Source organism: Stigmatopora argus, chromosome 11 (genome assembly GCF_051989625.1).
Source record: "Stigmatopora argus isolate UIUO_Sarg chromosome 11, RoL_Sarg_1.0, whole genome shotgun sequence".
Classification (NCBI taxonomy): domain Eukaryota; kingdom Metazoa; phylum Chordata; class Actinopteri; order Syngnathiformes; family Syngnathidae; genus Stigmatopora; species Stigmatopora argus.
The window spans coordinates 6,914,944-6,940,194 of record NC_135397.1 but is presented as its reverse complement, the minus strand read 5'-3'; the positions used below and the strand labels follow the sequence as shown (position 1 = coordinate 6,940,194).

The 25,251-nt window shown below is 38.8% G+C and overlaps 1 protein-coding gene across 2 annotated transcripts; it reads right to left on the bottom strand.

Moving 5' to 3' along the window:
* Positions 1-204: 204 nt before the first annotated feature.
* On the bottom strand, positions 205-24,987 carry ate1 (arginyltransferase 1). Of its 2 annotated transcripts, none has more exons than XM_077613967.1 (12): positions 24,768-24,987; positions 23,274-23,337; positions 23,091-23,153; positions 22,869-22,972; positions 22,523-22,744; positions 20,619-20,833; positions 18,630-18,758; positions 17,671-17,703; positions 14,154-14,335; positions 10,653-10,752; positions 4,613-4,733; positions 205-1,146 (listed from the first exon to the last, which is right to left on the bottom strand). In XM_077613967.1, the coding sequence occupies exons 1-12, from the start codon at positions 24,865-24,867 to the stop codon at positions 968-970; spliced, it is 1,512 nt and encodes a 503-aa protein (XP_077470093.1). In that variant the 5' UTR covers positions 24,868-24,987; the 3' UTR covers positions 205-967. The 2 variants fall into 2 exon arrangements, with proteins under 2 accessions (XP_077470093.1, XP_077470091.1); XM_077613965.1 differs by lacking the exon at positions 18,630-18,758 and adding an exon at positions 19,694-19,822 and having other exon boundaries at positions 24,768-24,983.
* Between the last annotated feature and the right edge of the window lie 264 nt (positions 24,988-25,251).

Genomic DNA, 25,251 nt, shown 5'->3' with positions numbered 1-25,251 from the left:
ACAGGTTTGAACTTGTACAGGATTGTGAGGGGTTCAGGGAAAGGATGGAAAAAAGAAGAAAAAAGAAGTCCAATCCTTTCTTTCATAACACACATTTTCTTTGAATTTTTACAGTATATACTTCACCATGCTCATTGCTTACAAACACCAGATAATGCTTTTTTCAATACTTCAGATAAAAACAACAGCCTGGGGTCCAATGGGCTACATATTTACCCCTTTATTTCACAGTCAGGTTTGAAAGAAAGCACAAACACCGATGACCATGAATAAAAAAAGGCCCTAATGTTACAATTGCTGTTACAATTGCTGTCACAATGCGGTTAATTATGAGAATGGGATTTTGGGCTATAATGTCAATTATCAAAGAAATAAAGTTGCTGCTCTTTTAGCAATAAAAAGAAATACCCTAATACATTACTTAAGCATGAACTCATTTATGGGACCGAATCTTTTGAAGTTATACATCAACTATATTTAATAAAGACATACAGTACCTGATAAGTGAGGCCTAGCAATGAAGGGCTAGATGGATAAGATTGCAGTGAAAAAATATGTAGAGTGAGAATATGGACGGAGGGCCAACTGAAAATCTAATCACAGATAAAGACAAAATCCCCACATTTCCACTAAACAGTACAGTTTAAGTTCTTCTTTCTTGCCTTTTCATTGTGGGGAAGGCAAGATGGTTATTGGCAATCGGATAATACGCATTCGTTTTCAATATTGTCACAAGCCATCATATTCACGATCAATTTTGATATATGTAGCCATTAACAGAAGGATGGAAAACATCAAATCTCCTCATTTTAATAGCACGTTTGTTTACTAGAGGACACATTCTGTTAAATGGGCACCAAGGACAAGCTCTGCTATATGGGAACCAAACCCTGATTGGTTGAAAGGAGGTTTGAGTGGCAGACTGTTGTTTCTGAGTTAGATTTTTTTTAAATGCAACAGTGTAAGGTTAGGCTCGGTAGAGCAACATCTTTTCAGCACAGTTCTGGCCAATCAAGCTAGCATATTCCTTCACCTCTGTCTCGTCATTGGAGCCTTTCTGTTTGCGGGAATAGACAGCGTAGGGCATGACGGTCCGTCTGTGTAGCACCAGACTTCTTCCTACATCTTTTAAAACCCGAGCATCTCCTAGAAATAAAACATACAGGCTCCATTAACATGCAGCAAGTATAAACATTTGGTTAAAGTTACTTTTCGTAATCAAACATTTACAAGCGTGAGCACACAGCGTTCTAAATCACTCGGCATGTTAGCATGTTTGCAGAGAACATGTTGCAAATCAGGAATTGTTTTTAAACGTGATTACCCGACCTTGCATAATTGTGAAGGGTTACATTAACACACGTTAGCAAATGAGAAGGAAATTCAGTGTAACACAGTAAATTCCACCATCTCTCGCCTCTGAGTGACTTGGCAAAGTTGCTTGATTGTTCCGAGAAGCAGTTGAAGGAGCAGAGAGCAATTTAACTCCAGACAACAATATAACTACTCTCTTCCCTAAAAACTAGTGGCAATGTTAGCCTGCCTTGTTTATGTGGCCTTGCTCCATGCTTGCGTGCCAAACTCAGCATCTCATTAGGTCCCATATCATACAAAGCCAGCATCTATTAAGCTTGTGAAAACACTGTTAATACCAAAAGTGCGTGTTCAGTTAAATGTGGTCCTCTGGAGAGGTGGTTGGGAAAAAAAGTGAAAAATGATGACCTTCTCTTTGATATTAAAATCTCCACCTCCCAGAGAGAAGGGCTAAGCCAAAGTACTCACAGCCGGCGCCAGTAGGAAGAGTAAGAGAGAGCACACAGCAGGGAAAAGAATGAAGTATGTGTACAACACATATTGTGACACCAGGAGGTGTTTATACTGATGATTTCTCAGCTTTCATTAACATGTCAGTAGGATTTGTGATGATAATTTTCTGCAATTTTGGCCATATGCCATTGCACATGGTTTTTAAAACATTTTTAAAAATAACCTTCTGAAATTGGATGCTGTTGATTCCAAGAGTTCATGATACAGCTGGAAAAGTTATTCAGATGCCCATTTATGCCACATTAACACCACATCCCCAGTTTCTCATTTTAAAAAGCATTCCTGAGTTCTATTCTTCATACACTTCCATAAAAGAGCAACCACAGCTTGTGTGTTTCGAGTGAGCTGTTACGATTTTGGCAATTATACAGAAATTGATCTACTCTTGGTTCTCAGCAAAACATTCCATGGCTATTATGTACCACAGCGGCCTCACACCGGCTTTTCATTTGAGAAGAAATTTGAAGGCCAAACATTTTGAACTGCCTACATTGTGGCAAGGCACACAATACAAATGGAAGCCACCACTGACATCAAGGTCAGGAGTCCACAAAGGCTGCATCTAAATTGGAGATTTAGCAAAAATAAGAAATGTGGGGGGAAAAAAATCTGCATATTCAGTCATTTATGGTGCGGCCATAAATTACTGAATATGCAGATTAAAAAAAAATCTTTTTAAGATCTTTTTAAAACATGGTTGGATTCATCTGTCCAATTCAAAGCCTGCCTGACCATGGAAATGTATTGATTTTTATATTTTACTATTAAAAAAACTACATGTAAATGATCAAATACTATAGTATTAGTGCCAAATTAGGACACTAAACAGAGTGACATTTTTTTTTATTTCAACTGTCTTGACAAAAATTGAATAGAAAAAAATGTCAATTCAAAAGCTATGGCCTCATTTTACCTCATGTTAATTATCAGAGTGACAACCACTTAAGGTTGACACCCAGGATAAATTATCACTGTCCTTCTGTTCAGAATATGTTCTGTAAACATTGCACAGACTTTGTGTGTAGTCACACACAGCTTTTCTATTAACCTCCACTTTAATACAGACCAGAGCTCAGAGTGGAGCCATAACACCATTTGCCTCCTTTCACTTGCAGCAATCCAAACATCCGTTGTGAACATAAACAACTTCCTTCAGCTTCCATGTTCTATCTATCCCCTCATTGATGCACCATCCTCCGTTTGAGTGACTCCAGATCGTCTCTGCACCGCCTTTTCCGTCTATCTTCCGGACGTTCAGTGACATACTACTTTGAGGTCACTGCTTTTAAGCATCCGGGTTCAAGGGTCGGTGGAAGAGGAGTGGTAAGGGTTGATCTGGGAGTGAGAGGGTCATGGCTAGAGTTGGAGGCTTGGACACCTCGCCACACTCCTCGCTCTTTTAATCCATTTCAAAATTTCAAAACACGTTTAACATCAGATGCTGGTCAAAGGCATACCATTGAGTATTTCTTTGGACATGACTACTTCTTTAACCTCTTGCTGAACATCCATGGATATGAAAAGAAAGAGGCCAACATGACAGTGTGGGGTAGAGATATTCTTTGAGTGAATGAGCGGGATTCATATTCTTATGTCAGTAGGTTTCATTTCATCTGGACACCTTCCTGGAGTGTATGGAGGCATGGCAGAGAAGGCTGGGAAAGTGTTTCAGACGCCAGGAGAAGAAAACCTCTCAATAGTAGAGTGGATTTGAAATATACCTTTTGATATCACCAGTTAAATGTGTATATGCGTTATGACAAAATAAGGAAATATGGCTGAATGTTAGAATGAGGTAACCAACTTGAGCAACAAAATTGTGGAACCCCAAGAGATTGGCTCGAAATTTTCAGTTGGTGTATGTTACCCAACTGGTCGCTGCACGTTCGTTCAAGGGGTTGACCCCTCCGCAGGAACATTCGTTGCTGTGTTTATTCAGTAGAATGGACAATGAACCTTGCTTTTTTTCACTCTCTCAAATAAACATTGATAGTGAACGTGTGAGAGTTTATGTGTTGTGCAGAAAAAGTAAATATCGTGCAAGCACTCATGAAAGGCCACATTGAGTTCTTAGTGAATTACTGAAGGTAGTTTGATGGATGTGGGACGGCTTTGATCGGTTAATCAAACATTTACAATTTCCTTTTTATTTGTTAACTAAAAGTACCCAATATCATTCACACCACTGGGCTGCGGGCATTGGTTGAAATTAAAAGGCTTTTTGCCACTAATTCAATCACAAAATAACATAAATCATCACCTATGTCCAACACATAGGCTTAAATTGTAAGCTATGTTGTCATTACGACACATGGAAGGCCATTTCGGTCACACCACAGGGTGTATTTCTGGAATACTACTCCCAAACCTCCACACCAACAGCTGGCCAGGCCCACAAGCTTGGCAACAATGCTGGCCGAGAACTAAATATTCAAAGGACCAGCACTGAAACATGTTGACAGTAAGTTTGAACAGTGAGGCCTTAAATAATGTCTGTCTCTGGCCAAGATCAACAGACTATGGAGGCATGGAGGCACCACAAATATAAACTTGTCATAGCAAATATAAACTCTGACCATGACACATAGTCAGTGTTAGTGTCTACTGGTGGATTAAGGCTATTAGTTCAATGAAAATGCCTACCCTGACTATCTGGCCAACGAGGTATTGAAAGTGATGTTAATGGCTGGGAATTAATGATGTTTTAACGATTTTAAGTCGTTACAGCTATGATATTCACTTAAAGGCTACCATGTAACAAGACAATACTTTTGTGTTGTTGTACCTTCATCACAATTCGGGTTGAAACGTGCATATCGAGAATTCTCAAGGTGTGGAAGGCATTGCTCAATGTTGATCCAGACAAAGGTTTCTGGGCAAAGTAGATCTGAAGGCCGATACTGTCCCTGAAAAGTAAAGGGAAGACAAGGCAAAAGGATAAGTTTGATTACAGAGTACAAACACATGCTGTTCACAAATGTTCGTCACTTATTTTTGGATGAAATGATTTGTGCTGCTCAACAACAGTCATTTACAGACAAACCTTAAAGACTATTTTTTGTCTGTGTGCATTGTCAGCAACTAGGACAACACAGCAAACAAAAAATTCTATTCATGTTTAAACTTGACAAAATTGGGAACTGCAATCTTTGGCAACCATCTCTAACCAGGCACTCAACCTTTTAAGGTCAAAGGTGAGACAAGTTGTAAACAGCCCCCCACAGGTAACCCATTTTAAGGGTAAAGGCTGAACACAGGATTAGACTCTTTCCTTTGTTCAAGTCGTGTTCTCTTTGTCTATGCCATTACAAGTAGAGTAAAATGGTGAAATGAAACCAGTACTGCACATTGTGACAAGTGCTCGTACAATTGATGAGTCTACATTTGACCAAAAGAACAGAAAGGATGAAGAATTTTATTATGGAGTACCTGCCTTCTTACAAATATTTCAAGACGAAACCAAATCAGCAAATGTATGCTGTCGCTAAAGAAAAAGATGTAACAGAACATATACAAAGCATGCTTTAAGTGCTTGTGCTAACAGACGCAGGCATAGTAGGAATGCTCTGAAGCTCTATTTGTAATAGACACACACATTGATCTGTTGCTCATCATGTTAAGGCAGCCTACAGCTTTCTACAACTGTCAGCACAAATAGTTGACACTCACAAACTCTAACTCACCGATGTTGACTCCTTCAACACTGTTGGGAAACTCACCTTTAAAAACACAGGTGCATAATGACACAGGCCTCAGCAGCTCAAATTGAGCAGGAAGCCAGACATGGAATGATACCCCAGAAAATATTCCTATGCTATTTTATTAAAGATATTTGGGTTTTGGAAAAGGCCAAAATAAAGTCATTTGACCTTAAGTGACAATGAATATTGATGATGTAATGACTCCTCCTCCTAACCAGGTCCAACACCATTTAACTGTCGCTTTTTTTTCTACAAATTTGTAGTGTACAGTAAACTTTTCAACAAAATCAGTCTCAATTGGTTTTCCTGAATTCCAATAATAATAACATACGATACTTCCAGCAATGAAGAGCATTACCTAGTAGCAGTCTCACGAGTCGTGCATAAGGAAATGAAGTTGACTTTAAATTCGAAAGAACTCAATGTGTTCATTATTGAGGTTAATTATTTTTATAAATTGTTAAAAAATGTTTCATGAAGTAAAGGTTCCTGTAATTTGGACAAAAATGGCCCTTAAGATTGCTGAGATGAGATCCAATCCGTCAACATGCCTCCTTTTCTTTTCATTCCATCCTGGCATGTCTAGACATGGATTCAAGGCTAGACTTTTGAAAGCCCTTTTAGGGACAAAATGACAACATGAATTAAAGAAAAGCAGAAAGGCTTTTATGTTAAAAGACATACACAAAAAAATCCTGACTAGAGTTGAATATTGCTTGCTGTTCTAGCATAGCAATGTGAAGAAAAGATGTTGGAACTTTAAGGTGGAGAACCATGAATTAAAGAAAAGCAGAAAGGCTTTTATGTTAAAAGACATACACAAAAAAATCATGACTAGAGTTGAATATTGCTTGCTGTTCTAGCATAGCAATGTGAAGAAAAGATGTTGGAACTTGAAGGTGGAGAACGCAAGAAGGTTGACAGTGGGTGACATAAAAGGTAAAGAGAAAAGACAGAAAAAATGGAACCTAAATGTACCATAAATTTGCGTGGTATATTGTATATTCATTTGTTTTATATTTCAAAAAAGGTCATACATTATTTCTGTTCATCATGTATATCCAAAATTGATTTTAATGTTTTTCTTAGTAAACATGTGTCAATGGGAGCAACTGAAAATCACCAATGTCTTAAAAAGATTCTGGTCTTTGGCAATCTGCCATTCATATCGACCTTGGTTTTTTCATCACACATCAAGACAGGACCATTGCCTCAGCCCTGTAAAAATGATTTATAAGAAAGTCAATTAATCAAATACATAAATCACCTACCCTTTACGATGAACAAGGAATCCTTGTGAAAACCTACACCACTTTCTATTTAATTTTCTTCTCCATTTCTTGACTGCAATCTCTCAATTTTGATTAAAAGTAACACGTTTATTACGAATGCTGTTTTTAAACCAAAAACTTTTATTTCTCCTATGTGTTGTTCAGACGTAGTGAACAAGAAGCTGGCAAACTGAACTGCTAAACATAAAAAAACAAAGCCATTTTAGAAGTCATTAAAGTTAATACAAGCGAGAACTAAGAGCACATTCTTACACAGAGGACTGCAACGTTGTTTAAAGTTGTTTACTTTAAGTCATTGTAGAGGAAGACGAGAAGACTGGATTTGGTGGATCTTGTGTCCATAGTGTGACTTTTCTTTGAAACACCCACATCTGCTGCTAATTTCCTATTGATATCATTTGTTACGTTTTCCCTCAAACAACTGTGCTAAAGTGTCTCCCATCTCCCATCCCAAGGGTTCACAAACAAGGTAGGTGATGCAAGAACTATGTTTAACAGAATTGTACCAAATCTGTACCACTTCTAACGAAACTATTAAATTGGTGGTCACTGCGTCAAATGTGCAGTTCATCAGTAGAGGTTTTTCAATTGGTTTCAATTGGACCCTGAAAAAAATTAACAGTAATTAGTATTCAAATAAATCTAGTGTGATCGAACCAGAACCATTCAGACTTAAACCAGCCTGGCCCGGGTTGTGCCCTGCCTTCGGGTCACATTCCGCCAATCTTAGTCGTACAAAAAAACAAACAAACATGAGCAATCACCCTTCAATCCATCCTCTTCGCAAACATACAACTTTCACATTCTCCTTGTCGTTGAAAAACGCCCAACAAAGTGGCATAGCCCAGACACGAGGCCGTTGACGGACACACGTAAACAGCACGATGCACAAACACTGACATGCAGCTAGAAAAATACCACGAAGGGCCAAGAAGCCTGGACACGAGGATAGTGCCACTGAAAGACATTTCCAAACAAGACATGACTGTGAATGGGGCCCCACACAGACCCACACACCCACTGCAGTTTGCAACAATATGTGTATTTATGTAACGGTGGAGGCCCTTTTGCAAAGGCCCTGAACATGTCTGGAGTCTATGTTTTAGGGGAGATTTATATTGTGGGCAGCAGTTTAAACACACGGAGTCTGCTTAAGGCTTTTTCACCCGAGTCAACACATAACCACAGAAGAGCCTTCAAATAAAGTATCCATGCTGCGGGCCCCAAGACAGCCCTCAGAATCCCTACAGCTACCCACTCCACCCCTAGCAATGCCTCGCCCAATAGTGTGTCATGGCTCCATGGATGACAGGTTAATGAGGAGAAAATATTTTTATAGGATCACATTTCAACTGACTCTTGAGAATTAATGGCATAGCTGTTAGGGGTATCAGTTCACAGCTTTAGCACTTCTATCTCTTTATCACTTTTGGTTTTTACAGGCAGGCAAGCCTGACATCTGTCTCAAACTAAAAACATTTTAGCAACAAGTGGAATTACAACACCCAATCTTGGATTGTATCAGAAGCCCAACTGACTCTCTCCGCAATACAAAAAAACTGATTTGTAATTGTGGTTTAGAAGCTCTAAAATAAAAAGATCTGAACACATTTTGACCCGTTTTTGAGACAAAATGGCACAGATGCAACGGTTTTGAAAAATAAATAGTGGCAAAGGTAATGGTAAAGCAAACACCTCTGGTTGGCAGCTAGAGGGCTCTGGATCTGCTCAGCATGACACCATCTCTAAACTCTCACTTTCAGCCCTGCGACCTTCGCACCTCCCCCTCGGGCTAACCATGGTAGCACTCACACCCCCAACTGCATCATTCAATCTAAAGTGCGATGGAATCTCCTCCTGACCTGACCCATTGAACTTTGCTCTGTCAGACCCTCACCCTGTCAGCACTGCTCCCGGGGGTTGCCAAGTGCTGGCTGCCACAAGACCAGCTTGTAGTCTGTTAGTGATTTGTTAGATACACAACTACAACACCGTGTTGATGTGGCAAAAAAGGGCGAAAAAAAGAGGGTAATGGTAAAATATTTAAACAAATGTCTATGTTGAGAGGTTCACCATTGGTGGTCGCCTATGGAGTTAAGTCGGACAACACAATTGGAGGGTTTGTTAGAGAGGCTGGGTAGATAGAGCCAGGTGAAAACGCTTCTAAATTGTAGCACATACTTTACCACAAGATAAAATGGAAGATAAAAATCAAACATGCTCAGTATTACATAGGGAACGAAAAGATCTATGAAAGTACACAGTCAATGACATTTTAGACTGCCTATAGGAACAAAAAGACTGAAAACAATAACACAACATTCTTGAAAAGACATGGAAATCCCATATCTAGATAACTCAAGTTTTGACTACTCATTCTTAATCTACCTAGATGAAAATGTTAAACAGAGAATCCATGAGAGGCACTTTTGAGAAAAACGTTTCAGAATGGGTCAGACCTTTCGGCTCATTTAAGGTTCAACAGTTTCACCTTCTGCTGCCCACAGATCAACATCACAAGGCCAGGGAGTGCCAAAAGAGTAGGGACAAAAGCCAGGGGCAGGATGTCACGTCCATCCACAAAACCACCAGCCAAACCAGGAGGGCCCTGTGGGACGAGCAGTCTCAGATTTGACAACAAAGGAGATGGCCTGACACTGGCCAGGCAAACTCCTTTTCTGCAGTGGCCTCCAAATCTCGAGTGACACCACTCTTGGGTGCTGCTACTTTTCAGGTATGTTTTACACCCATCACCCATGGGCCTGTTCTTGTCTAAACATCTCTATGTACACAAAAATTGCCAAAAATAACAGTAAGGTGAAGATAATCAAGAGTGCTTTGTGGAATGGCTTCATTAAAGTTTACATGCAGCCTGGCCTGTCTATAATCATAGAATAACATCACATCAGAGTATTCCACAATGCTGCAGTTTGGTAAATTAGTACGGTCTCAATGAAATATGACAAAAGGAAAGGAGGATGTCAAATGTTGAGCATGATGAAGATGATTTGTATTCAAAAATCTTTTATAGTATCCAACTGTGTTCAATTGTTGGTTTGATTGATGAAGAAGTGCAAAACAGGATTGAGATCCAGAAACGGGTAATGAGGCGGGGCGTCTTGAACAATTGCACAGTATGTGTGCGCATGAATGAACTACTTGAACACATATGCAAATAAACAATGTAGGAAGAGATGTGTGTAAACACGAAACAAGTAGTGGGTGGATGGGAGGGTTTCTGCGGAGCCCAATAACCCAAAGTGGGAACTCTGCAACCTTTTCACCCTTGTAATGTGTTTAGATTAGATTAGATTAGATTAGAATTTTATTTCATCCCGTATTCGGGAAATTTCCTTGGTTTGCGTTCGCAAGAAAGACAGACAAGACATTGTAGACCTAGGTAAAAAAAACTGGAGCCACATATAGGAAGTCCAGAAGGTGGGGACCTTCTGCAGACTGAGACTGAAAATGCAAGTCCCTCAGCCTTAAAGCCTGGGATGAACATCCAATTTTTTGTTCAGCAAAATCAGGCGTCTCCAAACCGGTCCTCCAGGGCCGCTGTGTTTTTTTGTTCCGACCAATCCAACACAGACAATTTGATCAATGAGGTTTTTACATTTATAAAACACCATATTGGTGAAAAGGTGTTGCCGTTTTTGGTTGGAATTAAATCCTGCACCCTCTACGGCCCTTTGTGGAATAGTTTGGAGACCCTGATTAAAATGAATGTCACCTGTGGCATGGTCTCTGAACAAATGCATATTCAAATAATCTGTTAGCTGAGAATTGCACACACACAAAAAACTGATGTGTTAATGTGAGGCAAACGCACCTTGTACCGCATCTTAGGACAGGAGTGAATATAAAAGCCCAGGTAGTAGTGGCACAGTTTGGGGGACTGTTTCTGCAGCTGCCTTGTGAAAGCAATCTCCCTAAAATAGAAAAAAAAAACATAATACTTCATTCTATCTGTAGCATGTAAAATATTATGAAACAAAAAAAGATCTCAGAGCAACATTCATCACAACATTTAATACAGGTAATATGAAAAATAATTCCACACCCCACAAAAAATAAATAAATATTTTTAAGCCAAACCAGATGAAGTAAGCGGAAGTAAGCAACCACATTGAAAGAAGCAGCTTTTCTTGTCTCATTTCATTAGGCAAAAACAATGAGCTTCTTTCTATATATATATGTACTCAGGCGTTAAGTATACAAAAGCAGGTGTTAAAAAAAGAGAAGATTTAGAACTCTGGAGATTTATACAGCTTCTTCACATACAGTAAATGTCTTGCCTTTATCTTCCCCAATACGGTAGTCCCCTAATTGCATCCTTTTACTAAGCGTGCATTTTCTTCTTCCATCTGCTATTTCCTTCGCTATTCCATAACTAAATTCCAGCTCCTTTTGTCTCACCCTTCCGTCTACCACCTTTTATCCACTCAACTGAAGGGGGAGCATTCCCTTTCTTTCAATACTTTAGATTGAGAGAGAAAAAGCCTTAACATAAAATAGATGCTCTGAAAAATAAGACATGGAACAAAGCAGGCCTAGAGGAAAGTGGGGGAGAAAGATGTAGAGAGAGAGCAGGAGGGGAATATAAAAGAGCATATTGGAGAAAGCAAAAAGAAGGCTGAGGAGAGGCAGCTACAGCGAGGTGCTAGAAGGTCACCCACTTGCTGCCAGGTTCCTGGGTTCCCATCCCCTTTCCACAAAAGGCCTGAATTGAGAGAGGGGCGTCAAGAAAAGTAAGGGGTCCATTCACAAAAAGCCCTGTAGACCCCCCTCCTTTCTCTTGAGCCCTTCACACCCCCAATCTCACCCCAATGGAAGCAGCTTGAGTTTACTATTATACCCTCTTCAGCCATCTGACACTCCAGCACAGGCCAATTATCAAGCCCTGATGAGTGCAGCATACATAAGCCCCCCCCCTCTCCATCACCACCATACACACGCACACACGGATGCAAAAATGCATCAACACAGGTGCAGCCTATTATGAACGATTAAACATTTCTACACCGACGAAATGCGTTAATTAGTTGGGTGTGACGTTATCTACTGTTAGATGAGAAGTGCGTGGAGGAATTTCTTTTTATATGAAAAAAGGTTGCCGGAATAACAATTCAATTCATCAAGTGCCGTTTCCTCAACTTAAAAGCCAGTTTTAGTAACGGCAAAATGATTGTGGCACACCACACAAAATGGCACAAAACGCGTACAAACTAAAATGTCTTGATTTGTTTATAAAAGATCTAAGGCAGTGGGAAATCCAAAATGGACTATTTGAACACAAAACTACTATGAATAGTAATGGGGATGGAACTTTGCCTTTAAAGTGATTTGTGCTGGAGTATAACTAAGTATGAATAATTTAAAATCAATTCTGGCCCTTTAAGCTGAAATGAAAAAGAAGGAAAGTCGCAATGCATCACAACAATGGCATAACTATACAGACAGGATTGTATTATCACAATGTTGACTCAAATTTAATTTAAATTATAAGGGTGTGAGCTAAAGTGGCGATAAATTTTATTATGGAGCAATTTAGCAAGGAAGATTGAAGATTTGCCATGCGGACTTTAATCCAAAAGGATGATTGTGGGAAATAAAGCGAAAAATGCTCAAACACAGACTACATTTATGCATTTAAATTTCATGCAACCATTAGAATTTTTTTCATATTGCCATTTGCACTGATTTTAAATGAATAGTAAACTTTAGATGTAATTGTAAAAGAAATATAGCACATGAGTATTGCTGTCTCACTGTTGCAAAATTCTCTATATCTACTGTATAGTGAGACATTTGCATCAGGTCCCAAGTAAATAGTATAATCTCACCAAACTTTCACTACCTTTGTGTTAGAATTTATACAGCATTGGGCATTAACATCCCTTAAGAAGGAAGAGTTACTCATGGAAGAAAATACTCAACACTACCCTCTTCAGATTTTAAATCGAAACCACACATACAAAACTCAAACGTTGGATATGAAAAGTTGGCTGCATAGTTGGTTCAACTATGTCCCACACATTTTTGACCCTGTTTAATTTAAATAACAAATCTATCATTGGTTTTTAATTAAAGCTTTAGACCACATATGTCAAAGTGGCGGCCCGGGGGCCAAATCTGGCCCGCCGCATCATTTTGTGTGGCCCGGGAAAGTAAATCATGAGTGCCGACTTTATGTTTTAGGATCAAATTAAAATGAAGAGTATAGATGTATATTAAATTTCCTGATTTTCCCCCTTTTAAATCAATAATTGTAATTATTATTATTTTTTTCTGTGTTTTTAGTTCAAAAATCATTTTGTAAAATCTCAAAATATATTTTAAAAATAGCTAAAATAAATCTATAAAAAACTGAATATTCAGGTCTTTTTATCCAGTTCTTTTAATCCATGTATTAAAAAAAATCTAATTATCATATCTAAAAAGGTCCGGCCCACATGAAATCGAGTTGATGTTAACGCGGCCTGTGAACCAACCCGAGTCTGACACCCCTGCTTTAGACTAACGCTGAAAATGCAATTAAGGGGTTTTTATGGACTCAAGGACACTCAGTATTGACAGGAATTGAAACTTCTGACGGTTTTTCTGCAGACAGCTTGGGGAGTGTAACCAGGGAGAAGAAATGATTAAAGACATCGTGTTCTCTGGCGACTGTAAACAAACAGGACTTGGGACCACTTGGCTTCCTGCTTGAAAACATCCTCCAGACTCAATCACTTTGAGTCTTGAATTCTACTACATACTAAAATAAAACATGATAGAAAGCAGGCAGCCAATGTGCCCCCTTCAACACTAGCAACGCCCACCTGTCCGAACTAGTCTCATGTTTTTATGGAGCTAATACACACAAACACAATGCAAATTCACACAATCATAATTAAACCAACATCTGCAGAATACATCAAAATGCTTCCTTACTTAATTGAGATGAATTTTACTGACCCTCCAAGAAATACGTCTGTAGTGTGTGCTAGTGTATTATACGTATGTGTGCTCCAATTTCATCTTGGCAGAAAGAACTGTCGCCAGCTAAACCACAACTGGAGAACTGCCTCTGCTAATCAAATGTGAAGAAAGAGGAATGTTCCTGACCAGGATGATATATACAGTACAATAAGTGCCTATATAATGTACCAAAAGAAATATTTTTAGAGCAATTGGTCTAAAAGAAAAATCAGTTCTGCTAAATGTGTTATATTGACAGAGGCAATACAGTCTATCATTTAAAGTCAATGTTTATGGAAAATTGATTTGCCTTTTTTTTAAATGAAAGTAAAAGTGCTAAAATTAACCAACGTGAGCACTGGCCACAAACCTGAGAGCAGAGTAGGACCCTAGAGACAAGAAGGCAAAGTCTGGGTGGTAGTAGAGGTAGACCGATGATACACAGGTAGGTAGGATATCAATCACTCCTACTGCCACAATCTGGCCATCTAGCCAGTACTGCTGGTGAAAGGAGCCATAACCCATCTCAGGCCCATCAACCGAGTACTCTGCCTGGAAAAAAATAAGAATGTGTCATTGACAAATACTCAGCTTGCTATCCAAGTAAAATGATTATACTTAATTCCATGTAGTTTCACCCACAAATTCTTTGTTTTGGTGTAGGAATGCTATAAACCAAATCTTTCATCCAGTCCTCACACATTGCGTAGATAGATGTACAGTAGCCTCACATTTAGGCTGCTAATGACTCCCAAATGTGAATAATAAAACCAGGTTGGTATTGGCAACAGATGCACTCCAGCAGAGAACTTTTTAATAGTCATTTCACTAGATAGTTTGCAGCTATTGTCTGTGTCTCCTATTACCCTGTGGTACAAAAATAATGTCTTCATTATGCTTTGTAGGTACATAAATGTATCACTTGTGTTAGCAATGAGTGAGACCACTGTGCAATGGAATACACGTGTGTGTGTGTGTGTGTGTATAAACTGTGGCATAATTAAGTTGTGTAATGACAGGAATGCACGGAGTTAGTCGTTCCATGCCATTTTAGCTCACAGAATACTGTCATTTTTGTAATTTAATGTGCCAGTCATGGAGTTGAAATGAAAAAAATAATCTTCTTAAAGTGAAACAACATTGCATTCCCCATCATGGTATCATGCTTTGCAACTACAAATGTTCAGAATTTGGTGTTTGATCATGCATTATAGTCATAAAACAGATGGCTAATGACACAAAGTTATATGCCTTTGAAATAGAACTTTGAGGGATCTTATTAGTAGTATAGCTTCAGTTTTGCTTTCCAACCATTTCAAATCAAAATGTCCAATGAATCTCCCTGTTTTCGGTGACATCAACTACACTAAATTTCTTCAACTTCAATTGTGTAAGTACAATAAATGCATTCTTTTCTGGGCTTTAGATCAGAGGCGAATAATTTGTAAGTGTTGATGCCTCGTACACGGCACATTAAAGATGACTAACTGGTAATCAGCCAATAAAATCAAGGGGGAATTAAGAGATGCTGTCTGTGCGTGAGCATGTAGGTCTGTGCAAACTTGGGTGAAATGTCCATCTGTAAGCAGGCAGTCTGTTATTACTTGGCACAAGTTCTATGAAAAACACAGGAGTCTTTGTCAGAGGTCTAAAAAAAACTTGGCTCCGTGGGTGTGTGTGCATGCGTTTAGTGCTTAGAGTGTTCAAAAAGATACATTTTCATCACCCCACTTTGAATGTGCATGATTTCTATGCATTCAGCAGAAGTATGTAATAGCTGTCTAAGTTTCTTTGTTTGTTCATAGGTTCATACCATGTCCAAGGCTGATGCTCTCTTACTAACCTGTGTGTCACCTCACAAGACATCTTAATGGTTGTGTCCTTGCCACTGTAACAACAATTTTAACTTTTCTGGAATGCTTTAAGTCACCCGAGAGCATCCTGTGCTTAACCAAATCACTTGCATATGAGCAGTAGGCTTGTGACAATAAGGGAGTAGTTTTATTTTATTTTAGGCTGCATTACTCATATTCGGGTTGAGTCTTACTCTATGAAGGTAGCTTATTATGGACTTGTTTACATCATGAAGTTAGCGCCACAGGATATTGTAAAAGGAACAGAATGCAACGGTGGTACTAGTAGCAATGCCGCCAGTTCTTTTAGGCAGTAAGTGACAATGTAAAAACGCTTAAGCTTTAAACTACAATCACCGTGAAATCTAAGGAAAACTACATGTAAAGCCAATGTGTAGGCATTCATTTGAAATTTTGTGATAGCATATATTGACATCATCAAAATAACTTTTGTCTAAAAAGATGGAGGCTGCATGTTCATTAAGAGGGTGCTGCCTTCAGTCGTAATATGAACATCTGCCTAGTACATTCTACAGCACACACCTCATCTGAATTCACCAGGGTCATGTGAAATGACACATGTATGGCTGCTGTTCATCACGTTAACCAGTGGCAGCTCGTGGAGTTTTCAATGGCATGCAAGTGGGGTGGGTCACTATAAATAGTAAAGATTTAAACTTACCTTCAACCTATCTTCAAAATTGCTATGAATTCAATAATTAATCCACCTAGTCATGAAAGATACTATATTTTTTACATCTATATTATTATAGGTTCATTATACAAATTTTATTGTTATGTTAATATTTTCCTATATATATATTACTGGTATATTAATTCATGTTTTCATAATTTGGATAAATTCTTCCACTTTGCAACATGTGCTTACAGTGATGTTGGTATGTGGGTTGGTGGTATCTGAGCCCCCTCTACTTACTACCCTCCATGATGTGCAACCAAATACGAGATACCAAAAAATAATTGCTGTGTAGGAGAATGCAAATGTATTTTTAAAACATGCACAACTGTACCTGTAGTCTAATTTAATACAAAACTTCTGCAAGCTATGTTAAAATGAATACAACTGTAAAAAAAAGTCGTAGAATGATACTTTTTGCATAGATCTATATAAATGCTGGTCAACGTGAACTCCACACACCACGTGGTGAGTGTATGTATTTTAATAGCCCTCACATTGGAAACAGATGGAGGCCGACACGCAGAGGCAGAACAGAAAAGCCACATACAATAACTTTGACATGAGAGGGGAGGGCTGGGCGGGAGATCAGAGACAGGAATAAAAACAAGTTGGGCAACAGGGGGTCATACGAGTGGAGCTGGCATGCTAAATTCATCTGTGGAGAGTGAGTGAAAGCAGCACATGAGAGGGAGTGTGCCCCAAATTGTGTGCGTCCAAAGGGGCTGTTCAATGTGCGTGGCCAGCTTTGATGAGGTGATAAAAGCGTGTCACCTATAAACGCTAATGATGCTCATTAAAGAAGACCTGAGGGAAGCCAAACTACAAAACTACAGGGATTTGGGGGAACCTCAATATAATTCAAGTGGAAGTTCTATGTATCCATCCTCGGTCTAAATGCTGGTGTAATTTTCCTAAGCTAATATGACCACTGATGTTTCTATCAGTTAAAGTTCACAAAAGTTCACAAAAAAACAATGTAACTGGCTGTACTCAACATCCTAAAATATACCACACTATGAACATGAATCCATACTGTAACAAATCTGTCCATTTTAATAAAGGCATATTATAGGCGCTCATATTGTTGACCTTTTTACAATCTGGACATCACATTTCAATTGACATTTTTGCAAAAGCTGCTCCCTCTTAGTTATGATTAATAAGATAACAATCTTCGTGAGTCCAATGCCAAAAGCCATTGCAGGTAGATTTATATTTCTTTTGGGCAATAACAGTGCAACACTCTCCAGATTGAGGCAAATATTTACAATATGCAGCAGAGGGTTATATTCAATACAGAAATTAACTGGCAAAGAAAGAAAGAAAATACTTACCTCTAGTGGTGAATCGCAGAGAAATCGCCGGAACTGAATTGAAATAAGAGAAGAGGGTTAGTGTTAACTTTCCAAATGTGTACTAACATAAGAATAGGTCAGCCCTTAAAATGCTCTCTTTACCCAAGTGTTACAAATTAAATATATACCCACAATCACAAAGGCCCATCAAAAGAAAGACTGTTTGCACAAATGCAAACATTTAAAAAGAGTCAACTAGACAAGAGGAGATAGTGACAGTTGGCAGGATAAGCCAAGAATGTTTCAAGCTGGTCTCAATTTTTTCTATCCTAGTAGGTGGATATAGTTGGATAAGACAATAATTGTTGCAATTTAGAGTGATAATGCTTTTGAGAAATATCTCACAGGGAAAGTGTAACCGGAAGGCTCAAAGTGCACTTTTTTACACGTGTAGATTTGACTATTTTCAGTGTTCTTATGCCAGGATTGAGAGCAGTGTTTTCAGGTGACTTTCAAACCAGTAAATAAAAAACAGAAAATCACTGATATAAACATCCATCCATGTTATTGCATTGAGGGTGACTTTCATTAGGCTATCAAGGTTACAGAATGGAGCTGAATCTTACAAACATATTTATTTACCACTGCCAGTGGTAAGGCACTGGGAAAGAATCTGCTATTCCTCCTTCCAAAATAATGCTGGTTTTACAATTAATAAATAACCTGCCTGTGACAAGACAAAGAATTCAGTCATTTACTGGAGACTACGGGCAGAACATTTAAGGAGGCAGTTATTTTTCCAAACCCCCAAGAAGAATTGGCCCATTCAGGTTCATGGAAAAGTGTGGGCAAGTCCTGCGTTTTCCTGACTTAACCATTTTCTCTAAACACGTAGGGGGGCATGCGTGTTCATTTTATATATAACAGAGGAAAGTGCAGTTTTTACCAACAAACTGTAATTGTGTTCTATGCAGTGCAGGATAAAAATTGTGCAGTACCTCACTCTCACTACATTCGCTGGGGTCATCCCCATGAATGGCCATCTGGTATCGGCTGTACAGCGCCACAGACTGCTCATATGATGCTGTAAATCGAGGGTCCTCAAAGCTGACTGGTACTAGCCTCGCCTTCAAGCACAACGTGCAAAATAGGATAAGCAATAAAGTTCATTGAGTGCTGTTTTATGCCGCATCTGGTTGCAACTTAAGTCTCCTTGTTCATGGTTAAAATTGCAATTGTCATAACTTGACATTACTTTTTTTACTGTACAAAAAGTACAAATTACTAAAAACTGAATGTAAACCGTTTGAAAATAGCTTTGAAGGTGAGGCTCGTGCACGGGCCGATATCTTCCACAGTGAGCATTCCCGACTTTAATCTAGTTTTTGGTACTAAGCCCTGACCCCTCATTGTTGACAGTCACCACACAAAAACCCCTATTCGGCAAATACAACACCCAATCTGCGACTCCTTTCAGTTCAGTCTATGTGAAGTGGCATTCTCAACATGGTTGCATAGGAGAGAGGAATAGGATGAATGTAATAATCTAATAAATAATCATAACATAAAAATCTCCCTATATCTCACCAATGAGACTTAAAAAAAAATGACCCCAAAAACAAGTCCAGAATAAATACTCCACCAAATGACTCAAGACTTCAAGACACCTGGAGCAACACTGCTCTCAACCCTGGCGTATGGAAACATTTTCACCTAATTATCTCCCTCTTTGTCTTTCTTTGACACATATGTGATTTCAGATGGAAACCAAATAATTTTCACTTTCATTTTCTTTTTTGTTTTAAATTTCCTTTTAAGTCTGTCCCTTGTGTATGCATGACAATACTGTGGCGTATTATGTTCTTGGACGACAGTGAGAAGAAGAATGATTCAACAAGCTGAATCAAAATGGTTCAGAATAATAATTGTCACCAACTATTGTTTCTAACATTATTATCATTTTGATTCTCATAGCGGATTTCCCTCTGCATGGACAAACATCGTCTGCCATCCCCTATGAGAAGTCCAACAGCAGCCTGACCTATGCCTGCCACCTCCTGACCTGGCTTTCGGAGTCTTTGTCAAGGGGGTCCTTGTGAATTGCCATCTGGTAGAGTTTGTACACCTGGTGGGAAGCGTCGAAAGAGGCTTTGAACTGCGGGCAAGGGGGATTGGCGCGCACTAGCCTCACCTTCAAAAAACAATATGGGCAGACAATAGTAAACAACCAATTGGGGAAAATCAATGCGAAAATGGTAACTCAGAGACAGCGGCAATGAAGAATGGAAATCTCACATACAAACACATACATCCCCATATTTAATGGAAGGGATAAAAAAAAAAAAAAGTGCACGCAGACATTGCAATAATACTTTCTCATTTAACTATGTTATTGTAGAATGGATAGTTATAATAAAAACAAATGTCTTGGCGAGGGTGGCTTTTAAAAGAATGATGCTATGAGGGCATGAAATCATGTCACTACATTGCCCTCTGGTGGGTGAGAGCTTAACATCAACATAAAGGCCAGGAATCATTTTAATTATTGTATGTATTCAATTAATAACAATGTATAATCTCACAGCCCATTAGAGTGTTTCTAGGGCTTCTTTACGCATGTCCACATTGAACTCTGTGTTCAAAGTGCTTGTTTTGGTGTTATCCTGATGTTGTCCGAAACACTAGTGTCTTATGAAACAGGTCTTTAAATAACTACTAGATTTTGCCAATTTGGGGACTGATAAATTCATTTAAAAAGTATTAATTCAAAGCTTTGAATGTCAATCAGCGGAATGCAATCTTGTTTCAGCACAAGCCCCATTGGTTAAACTGTCTGTGCTGGATCGGTTGGAACAAAAACCTGCAAACACAGAGGCCCTTGAGGACTGGCTTGCCCACCCTTTTATTACACGCAAGAATTCCACTACAGCTTAATGTTTCATTCAAGTGACATATAAAATAAGAAAATGGAAAACACTACAGCTTACCTCCAGGCGATGAGATGAAGTGTCAGGGCATGTCTCAGTCAAGAATTCTTCAAGCGTTTTGGTTTTGTTGGTCTGAGTGGGAGTAGAAGGCCTAGTGGTCAAAGTGGAGGAGACTCCAACACTGCTATTTTTCATCTGCTCTTTCTGATGGCGGCGCTCTATCCTTAAATCCTTGGCCTTCCGACAAGGAGGCCGGTTGGAATCTATTCCTACACCTGCACACCAGAGAGAGGGGACAGTAATAAAATAGATGGGCATCTGCCATTTCACAAAGATCAAAGATCTTGGCTTGTGTGTATGAGTGGTTTGACATTACCACGAGCACAACACAGCCTCCCGCCACATTGAATTTTCACTGATGATATAATTTATTGTCAAGGTCACAAGCATCAAGTGTGACTTAGACAATCAACTCAATGTGGCCACGCTGTCTTGTCTTATACTCCCCCAGCCCTCTCCCACTTTTTTTTTCCATCACCATCTCTTGGGACTCTTGCCAAGCCCTGCAGCTTTCCTTGCATCCCATGTCTAAAGTTTATAGGCACACATCCTGTTTGGAGCAATAAGGAAACGAAGACCATTTCCTGCTTGGCAATTTGCCAAATGCAGCCAAATGCTCACTTTCCCTTCTATCTACATAAAAGAGAGGTTTACCCAGTCATGACAAGAGTAAAAGGGAAGCCTGGCCCACAGTTCAACTCTTGATTCAAGATTTTTTTTTCCAAACGGAGCAGACCTCTGCTCTGTGAAATGTAACTGAAAAGACAGTCACTTGGTCCGTTAAGTCATCAACGCTGTCTTCAAAATCCTTTCATATTACATTTAAATCCCAGAAATATTGGAATACGACTTTTTTAACAGTACGTATATATAAAACAGAAACACACTAGTCAACGGGTCTCTTCTGGACTATTTATGAGACCAACTAAGCCATGAACAATTCACCCCAGCTCAGGAAATCCAGAGGAGATTTCATGAGGTCACCTTAAGCATTATATTTGATGAATAATTTTCTGTGAAAGACAGATGCTCCCACTTCAGCAATTCATAAAATACAGCCTCGCTTCCTCCCCAAAGTCGGTTCAAACTGACATACTGCTTTCAGTTTCAATTTTTTAGTACTATTCTTTATGATAACAGCATAAAAAGGTCCGATCATATTAAAAACAGGTGGCAGTTTGAACACAAATATTATTGTCATTAAAATGTCAAGACATAAACATCAATCTCGAAAAGAAATGTAAGTATGTTTAATGTGCTTTAGGTGTGGGGTGAAAGGTTAGGTCAATGTGGATAGCGTGTCTGCTTTTCAGACAGATTATCTGGGTTTGAATTTCTCAGACCTTGCTATTGTAGAATAAACTGCCATTTTACATCTACTCCAGTAGATGGCAGTAATTCTCTCTTTGTTAGAGTACATACAGAGAGGCCCTATGTAGAGGCAAATCAAGATGACTATTTTCAGGACTATTGAGCACAAAGAGCAGTAACCTTAGATCAGGGTTGCCCATTACGTAGATCGCAATCTACCAGTAGATCACCAAGGTACTATTTATTGGTAGATCGCATGACAGTTACATTTTGATCCCTCCCCTCTGTCAAAAGTTTGAACACCCTCGCAGTAAGTCAACTGTGATACTTTTCCACAAATGTGGTATGTTAGAAGTGCAATCGGTGGATTGCAGCCAAGTGCTTCTCATTTCAGCACAACCCCCATTGGTTAAAGTGTCTGTGGAACAAAAAGGTGCACCCGCAGCAGCCCTCCAGGATTGCTTTGCCCACCCCTGAATTCTAATCCTAAAAAGAAAGTAAATCACGGAAGGTTGGCTCATTGAATAGTAGATCTTAGGGTAAAAAAAGTGTGAGCGCCCCTGCCTTAGGTAACATGTCATCTGATTTCTTACCAGGTTTAGGAGGCGTAGCTGATGTTCTGCCTTCAGTGATAATTGCTGGTGCTTTTGTAGGTAGCTCTGGCTCCCTGGGTTCGGCTTCTGCTTCATTCTGTTCAACTTTTAAGATAGCTGCACAGTCCAGTTCTTCATTTTGAATGTCTGTAATAGCACACTCCATTCCCTTACTAGGTTCTCGGGGAACTGCTGCTTCACACGCTGAATCCATTGGTTCCCCTAAGAAAAAGTGCGATGGGGGAAATTAAAAGCAATATATAATTTAACAAGCAGAGGGTAAAATTATTAAATAAACCATGATCCAAAAAAGCACACAGACAAAAATATTGATGAGCATACTAACCAGGTATGCAATCTTTAGGTAATATGCCATTTGAAATGTATTTATTGACTCTCTTTAAGATTTTCTTATGGGATTTGGAAGGCTGGAATTTCCCAGCATGGCATCTAAAAGAAAAGAGCAGCTTTGATTAGAATACTTTAAAAATACTTAATTGTCGGATTAATTCAAACAACATGGGCATGTGCATGCTTATAAAGAATTATCATGTTGCGAAATAATTACCTGATGGTGTATTGAGGACAGCAGGTCTTGTTCATTATTGGCTTATAAACATATTTCCCACTTCTAATGAAAACAAAAATATATACAGAACTCAAAATAAAATATATTACACACACACAAATATATATGTATGTATGCAAGCATGTATCTTTGGTTGTTTGCAAGCAGACAATTTGTTGGTACCTTCTCCATCCTCTGTCTATGAGGTCTTGGTAGTCTTGTACTGTCATGGTGTGGGACCACATGCCTGAAGAGAAAAACATTATGATCAAGCAATACAGACAACAGTGCCTTATTTTACAACTTATGTAAAAGAGTAATGTGATTTTAGTGCTTTTGTGCTTTCATAAAGCAGTGGCTCTGAGACAGTGATATACTGTACCATTTTAAAGTTGCAAGTGTTATTACTACCACAAAAACATCAATCAGCCTAAAATAATAAATCGCTTAGCATCCCAATGTTAGATACAATTAACAGGACAAGCACACCATCAGAATGTGGATATTTTGCCAACAACAATTCCCCCAATAAACACATGCATATTTACTGTCTCTGGCAACAGCAGTTTACATTTAGATTCCCAGAACTGAAGGCGGAAATCCCAGTTCAACCTATGACCCTGTCTGCTGAAATTATACACAGATCTTGTGAGCTAGGGTGACTCACCCACTACATTTAAAAATTAGATTACATTTTTCAAATTGTTTATCTTTCCAGACCTAAACTATCCATCCTGGACCCATGATGCGATAAATCCAGATTACCGCTCTAGTTTTAGATTAGTGACCCATTCGGTCGCTGTCTGAATTAGTAACTACTTGAATCCTCTCTATAGTAAACCTGATTTATCCGTTCTGACAGACAATGAAGCTGCTTTGTTACAGTATAAATAAATAAAAAGTTCATTGTTTCTCAACAATTGTAATTGCAATGTGTAATTTGCACTAGCTTTTGGAAGTTTAAATACATTAAGACCATTTTTTGCATATATTTCTGCTGATATTACTCAAACCTACTGAGATGCACAGAGAGAACGTCATGCAATCGTCAAAGGTCACTGAGTACTGTGCAACAACCATTAATTACAGTCAAAGTGCAAAAACTATTACTAGTAGTATATTACAGAATGCCAGTGTTTATACTGTACCAGAAGGCTAACTTTACAGTATTAACCACTAGTCCTATTGCCACTCTTTAGGACATAAATCACAATTTCCAGCAATGACACAGGAGTGAGATACATGGAGTACTGCATCGGAGGGCATATCTTATATAAATATGCATGTTTAGCGCATGCTAGCTTCATGCTAGTTTCATGCTAGTAGGAAACACAACAGCTGTACTAAATGACTGCTAATGTTGCAATATTTATCATTAGCGAACACGAGAGCGTCACTGCTGAAATAAAATCATACATGAGAATCGTGATGATTTAATGACAATTTATATTCCTCGATCTCCATTGATTGTTTTGTCTTTGATGTGACAGATAATGAAACTTCAGTATAGCCTATGGTCAAAGTACAATCGATCAGAGACCTTCCTTACTAAAGTAGTAGTTGTATTGTTATAATGGTTGAGAATGTATAATATCAAACAAGTGTAATCGGCGAATGCGTTCGTTGACAGGAAGAGCTAGTTTGTTAGCCTGCAATGCTATCTTATAAGACACTTACCGTGAGAAAAGTTTCCCTTTTCATTTTTGCAGTAACCACAGCGATGACCATCATCCCCACCAAAATACTCAACAATAGTATAAGAATTGTTTCCTGCCATCTTCAGTGCGAAAACCGATGGCAGATGATTTGAATTGAAAGGGGCACCGGTGACGTACAATTTCGTAGAGGAAATTAAATAAATAACTTGAGCTACGTTTCAATCCGTAGTGCACTCCCTGATGCTCGGGGAATAAAAAAAGAAAGATTATAGTATAGGATGTGTTACAAAATAATTGCGTTCACTCAATACTCATGACCATTTTATCTTAATGTGCTTAGTGTGACGTCATCACATGGGGAAAATATCCTAAATATATAGTGTGCTTAATTAAACGTGATTTGCAAAATGTACATCATGTGGGATTTTTTTGTCAACTGGTGGCGAATGGCACTTATTTATAATAATTAACAAGCATTTTTTCATTCAGGGAACACAAAGGTG

What these genes read in the sequence shown, in the direction of transcription:
- ate1 (XM_077613967.1), bottom strand. Translation starts at nt 24,867, where the DNA reads ATGGCAGGAAACAATTCTTATACTATTGTTGAGTATTTTGGTGGGGAT. An exon ending in ACCTAAAGATTGCATACCTG is followed by an intron (nt 22,745 to 22,868) that starts GTTAGTATGCTC and finishes ACTTTTTCTTAG; the next exon opens with GGGAACCAATGGATTCAGCG. An exon ending in GTCCTAAGATGCGGTACAAG is followed by an intron (nt 4,734 to 10,652) that starts GTGCGTTTGCCT and finishes TTTACTTTTCAG; the next exon opens with GGACAGTATCGGCCTTCAGA.